The sequence below is a fragment of the Natator depressus genome, chromosome 6, assembly GCF_965152275.1.
Source record: "Natator depressus isolate rNatDep1 chromosome 6, rNatDep2.hap1, whole genome shotgun sequence".
Taxonomy (NCBI): domain Eukaryota; kingdom Metazoa; phylum Chordata; order Testudines; family Cheloniidae; genus Natator; species Natator depressus.
In genome coordinates, this window is record NC_134239.1 from 88,683,592 (window position 1) to 88,689,591 (window position 6,000).

Sequence of the window (6,000 nt, forward strand, 5' to 3'; positions counted from 1 at the left end):
TTAACAATACAGACATCAAAAAAAGATCCAGGAAATGTTTTTTGACAAATAGATTCCTTATTAGGCATATTAATACAGAACTCTAAATAATAATTCATTTAAACTACAACACAGAACTGTATTTCCCGCACGCCCCAGAAACAGTGCAAAGGCTTGGGGGAGTCGGGGGTAACGGAGGAGGCAAGGGAGAGGAAAGTAAATTGTTGGGAAAGAGCCTGGGTGTTAACTTGGAGGGCTGTTGGGTATGGGTACGAAAAGTATGGAACAGGTTTTGTCGGGGGCTGAGGAGGAATTGTTAGCGAGCTTCCCCCATGCAGACCCAGGCTGACCCTTAGCCTCTCCCACTCAGACACATCTGCCCTGTCCCCATATATTCCAGCACCCCTATGTCCTTGCACCCCCTGTCTACATGTGTCCCTCCACCCCCACTCAGACACCCACTCCCATGTGGCCCACGCTCCTCCCCCGTCCCTATGTGTCTCTGTGCCCCCACTCAAACACCCTCTGTCCCTATGTAGCTCCGCACTCCCCCATCACCATGTGGCCCTACACCTCCTTCCCCCTCACTGTGGACCTGTTCCTCCACTCCCATTCAGCCCCTGCCCCAGTCTGTCCTCCCATACTAGCCCTTATGAGCCCCCGTCTGACTCCCCCAGCGCCCCACACTGTCTCCCCATAGCCCCTGTCTCCTGACCTGGCCTAACAGGTGCTGTGAAGAAGGCAGGCTCTTTCTCTTCCCTAGCTGGCTGGGAGCTGCTGCTGAGTTCTATCACCACAACGCCTTCTAGTGAGTAAAAGGCAGAACTGAACAAGTTATTTTCTGCTGGGAGCTTCTGCTGTTCTTGCCCCACAGCACCCTTGTGATAAATGAAAGGGGGGAGGGAGGAAGCTCCCTTTTATGGATCCAGCCCACCAGTTAGCTATAAAATTTCTCTTAGTAGCTGTTCTCTACTTGCTTTACCTGTAAAGGATTAAAAATCTCACTGCGATGCAAAGGTAAAAGGAAGTGAGTAGGCACCTGGCCAAAAGAGCCAATGGGAAGGCTAGAACTTTTTAAAATTGAAACAAGACTCCCCTTTTGTCTGTCTGTTGTTGTTGTTGTTCTTGGGGAGAGGCAGACAGGGATGCAGTTATGCTGTAAGAAGCTTTGGGCCAGGTATGAAAAATCATTGGTGTCATACCTAGAAACTACTCATTTGAAATCCCAGACATGTAAGTAAACCAGGAAATCTCTTTATAGCTTATGGACTCCTCTGTGCTGACCCCAAATGCTTTTGTTTTGCTTGTAACCTTTAAGTTGGACCTCAAGAACGTTATTCTTGATGCTTAATCTTTGTAAATGGTTGTTTGTTTGTTTTTAAATCTAGCAACAGCCTGACTTTCCAGATGTATTTTCTTTCTTTTTGTTTTTAATAAAATGTACCTTTTTAAGAACAGGATTGGATTTTTGTGTCCTAAGAGGTTTGTGCACATGTTGAAATCAGCTGTTGCCACCAGCTAATTAAACCTTTGTTTTTTTCCTCAGTTCTTCCCCAGGATGGGGGTGGGGGTGAAAGAGCTTGAGGGTACCCCACAGGAAGGAATTCCCAAGTGCGCCTTCTTGGGTCCTCAAAGGGGTTTTTCACTTGGGTGGTGGCAGCATCTACCCATCCAAGGTCAGAGAAAAGCTGTAACCTTGGGAGTTTAATACAAGCCTGAAGTGGCCAGTATTAATTTTTAGAATCCTTGCGGGCCCCCACCTTCTGCACTCAAAGTGCCAGAGGAATCAGCCTTGACAGTCCTCTGGTGGGCAAAAGGCAGAAGCTTTTTCTGCATAAAAAATTTAAAATATGCATGGATCATTAATTATGCACACATGCAGTAGTGCAGAATTCCACCAGGAGTAAAGCTGACAAGGGATCCCTGGTCTGATCAAGGGATCCCAGGCCATCTGGAGAACCCAGGCTTGAGAGCACATGCTTCAGCCTACAGAGGGCTCTCCTTTTTTATAGGGTCCCTCTCTGTTCCTCCCCATCTTAAGAGTGAAGACGAGGAAGGGTTACTGTCTTACCATAGGGTCCCTCTTTGCTCTCCCTAGCCCTCTAGGAGCACATGCCTCTCTTACCGTGGAATTGAGTACGATGAGTATCGCAGCAATCGCAGTCAGGGTTTTGAACCCAGAGAAGTCCTTGCTCCCCAGGACCCTGTAGTACTGGCTGGGGATCAATCCCACCTGGTAAACGACCAACTGCTCTGGGAGACAACAAGAAAAACAGAGGGAAAATGAAGGGCTGAGGAGGCACAGTGGAGGAGGGGCAAGAAGCATGCCCCAGTGAAAGGCCTGGACTTGCACCCCTCCCCTCCGTCCCCCAGCCCAGCAATTCTCTAGCTCACCCAACAGGGCAATGCTCAGCAGGGTCAGGAACATGAGCACATTCTGGGAGGACCATCTAGGAAACAAGATGGCCTGGATCTTCCCGAAGCGTCGCAGGAACTGTAGATCCAGCTGGGGCTGGGGCCTGCTGAGAGAGAGAAAGAAAGAGCAGGAGAGTGAGGTTAGCAAGCAGGCACTAGACTCCTGAAGGTGCGCTATGTAATCTGCCTTTTACAGAGAAGTAGCCATCTCTGCTCCACCCCACCCCAGGGCCTGCTTCCCTGGAACCGGACTCTATCAACCCTTCCTCTACCTCAATGGAGGAGCCTCACATCCCCAGTGACAGTTGCAGGAGAGGCCACGGACTAGCCTCAGGGCACCAGGAGTGCAGTGATCCTCAAAATAAAGGACTCTACATGCCAACAGAACAAACTGCAGAGCTGCCCCATGGAAGATACACCTGCTTGGTCCAAGGCCGGCCAGCCAGCCAGTCAGGGGTCTAGTGTGTTAATAAGAATTCATTAGTCAGGGATTCCACAGCAGAGCATTTGTGCTGGAGGATCCCAAAGGAAAGTAGCCAAGATGGCTCTTCATGTTGGAGAATATGAATCCTTTCCTGTGCCTTCTACAGGCTGGGATAGCCTTGGCCCCCCATCATGCTTCATGCATCAGGCAGGATCCAGGCCTTATGGTTGGATGGTGAGATTGATTCCACCCACTGAGTGCGAATCAGAGAAGCTGCTGCTCCAGCACTCTAGATCTACCTCCAGTGCATGCCCAAGAAGTGTGGCTATTTTACACTCTGGCACGATGCATCTAACTTGTCCTGCCAATGAAACACCTGAACGGGGAAAAAGAGATGATTCCGTCTAGGGAAGAGGTAAAGCCCAGTTATTCACAATCCCTTGGAAAAGTGGCCCACCTGACTCTTGAGTTGGATCCTAAAGTCTAACCAAAGTGCTGAGGCTAAAGCCATCTTCCTGTTCTGTTGCTCCAACAATTCCCCCCTCTCTGGGTCACACTCCCTTCATTAGTTTCACATCTCCTTCTGCATCACGTTCCCATCCTGGACATCAGCCTCCAGGCTCTCTCTCAGCTCTTCCCCCAGCAACCACCATTTGCTATCCAAAAGGACACCCCCCCCCATTCTCTGCCAGCTCCCCTTCCCTAGCTATCTAGGTACTTGTGTGGCCCTTATTGCTGTAATATCAGAACACACTCAGGCTCCTTTCCAGTCCCCCACAGACAGCTGAATCAGCCCCACACCACCCTGGACTAGCCTCTGGGATCCTGGACACCACACAGCTTCCCTCTCCTCTTCCTCCCGTCCTGCTTCCAGCTATGCCCCCACCCGCTACCCCCGCCAACCAATGGAGGACGCGTTGCCTGACAGGGGGTACAGGGTATTGGCTGGCACGGGGTACAGGGTATGTGGGGGGCGTATTGGCTGGTGGGGGGTATGTGGGGGGGCTCCAGCCAACATTCCTCTACCCTATACCCCACCAGCCAAAGAACCCCCACATCCCGCATACCCCCTCCAGCCAACATGCCCCTACCCTATACCCCCACCAGCCAAAGAACCCCCACATCCCCCGTACCCCCTCCAGCCAACGAGCCCCTACCCTATACCCCCACCAGCCAAAGAACCCCCACATCCCCCGTACCCCCTCCAGCCAACATGCCCCTACCCTATACCCCCACCAGCCAAAGAACCCCCACATCCCCCGTACCCCCTCCAGCCAACGAGCCCCTACCCTATACCCCATCAGCCAAAGAACCCCCACATCCCCCATACCCCTCCAGCCAACGTGCCCCTACCCTATGCCCCACCAGCCAAAGAACCCCCACATCCCCCGTACTCCCCAGCCAACGTGCCCCCATATCCCCTGCACGCCCTGCCAGAAAACGCGCCCCCCACATACCTCCTACCCCCGCCAACCAACGCGCCCCCCATATCCCTCCCCACTGCACTCCGCTCCCACTCACCGGCTGCCGGCGCTCCCCACCGTTGCGCTCCCGACAGCCATGAGCCCGGCACCCCCCGAACCGGGCCCCGCCGCCGCCGCCCGGGCCAGAGTCCGAAAGAGACCGTCACATCGCCAGCGTCCTGCCCCGCCCCCAGCACCACGTGATGAATATTCATCACTCCCTCTGAATATTCATGAGATGCCCTTCTCAGCCCGCCCACCAATGGAACTATAGAGTCTCTACACCACGAGGCAGACAGGCGCCGGCAGGGACCAAAGAATTCGACAGCTCAGATAGAGCAGTTCCGGGAAAGGGAGGGTGTGGACGCGGTCAACATGGCGGCAGGGAAGGAAAATCCCATACGATAGACATCTCGCGGGGGGGGGGCTAGAAGGGCCACGAGTCCGCTGCTGCTGCTCCTCATACACTCCCACCCAGCGGATAAGAAGATACTGCAGCCCCATAAAGTCTGGAATCACCAGCACCGCTCCCTACAGCACAGCACCCCCTAGCGCCACTGTCTGCAACACTCGGGAGAGCAGTGCTAGAGGGCACAGCGTGCCCTACCGAGTCACCACATGGCTCTTTGTAGCATCTGGACTTTCTTTGGGCCTCCCCTCCATTTTCCAGCCCTTCTTCTTTTCAGAAATACATTTCCCCACGGCTGACAGATCAGGCTCATGCGCAGATGAATTATTTAGGAAACTCTGGACATGATAAAGGAGATCTTTTTGAGTTCTGGTAGAAATGTGCAGCTCTCCTAATAATATTCACAGTCAAAGATTTGCAACATAAAATTTTCTTCATTCAAATCCCTTAAAACAGTGGTTCCCAAACTGGGGTTCGTGAACCCTTGGGGGTTCATGAAATGTATCAGGGGGTTCTCAGAAAAAAATTCTGTAATGGCGGACAGAGCTGTCCCCAGGGACTCCAACCCCCGCGGGGGCCGGCAGCCCAAGCCCCATGAGGCGCGGGGGCCGGCAGCCCGAGCTCCGTGACCATGACTTCCTGGCAGAACAAGTTTAAGCTTTGTTGTATTGTAATCATGCGTTATTTGCCTGGACTGCTCAAGACCCGAATCCTTGTGGGAGGAACTCTTTATTTGAGTTGGCTTCTTAAATACCTTCATGCTGTTTCACGTCTGGTACTCCTTGATGAAACATGTAGGATATGAGCTACAGAAGTGAAATCTTGGAAGAGTGTTGCCATTTTCATAATGTAATAAAATTAATAATATAATGATAAATAATAATGTAATGATAAATAGTGTGTAATAAGAGTGTCATAAAAAAAACAAATTATTTCCAAGATCACTGCTTCTATAATTTATGCTTCTATAATTTATGGAAATATTCATTTTTAGGAAGGGGTTCACGAAATTTGATATTTTCGTGAAAGGAGTTCACAGACTGTTAGAGTTTGGGAACCACTGCCTTAAAACACATCCTGCTGCCATGCCTAGTGCTGTGAATAGTACAGCCAGAGAATATAACCCTCCTCTGGTCAATTCCACGTGAGCTGCATTGTGTTTGCACTGTGAGCCCCTTGTACAAAGATGAGCACGCAGTGATGTCACTTAAAGAACAATAAAGCAGTAGGAATATAGGGCAAGCTTACACTGATTGTCATCTTTTTATCTCTTACATTTTTCACAGCTGAGTCACTCTCTGACAACTTAC

At 51.2% G+C, this 6,000-nt stretch overlaps 1 protein-coding gene across 7 annotated transcripts in view; it reads right to left on the bottom strand.

Moving 5' to 3' along the window:
• Positions 1-4,463, bottom strand: part of ABCD4 (ATP binding cassette subfamily D member 4) — a 31,918-nt gene extending 27,455 nt beyond the window's left edge. The window contains exons 1-3 of one of the 7 annotated variants that reach the window (XM_074955928.1): positions 4,340-4,463; positions 2,374-2,501; positions 2,105-2,232 (exon numbers count right to left, since the gene is read on the bottom strand). In XM_074955928.1, coding sequence (XP_074812029.1) covers positions 2,105-2,232; positions 2,374-2,501; positions 4,340-4,380 — 297 coding nt within the window. In that variant the 5' untranslated portion in view covers positions 4,381-4,463. The remainder of the gene's footprint in view (positions 1-2,104; positions 2,233-2,373; positions 2,502-4,339) is intronic. The other 6 variants (XM_074955924.1, XM_074955925.1, XM_074955927.1 and 3 more) reach the window with 6 other exon arrangements.
• Positions 4,464-6,000: the final 1,537 nt, after the last annotated feature.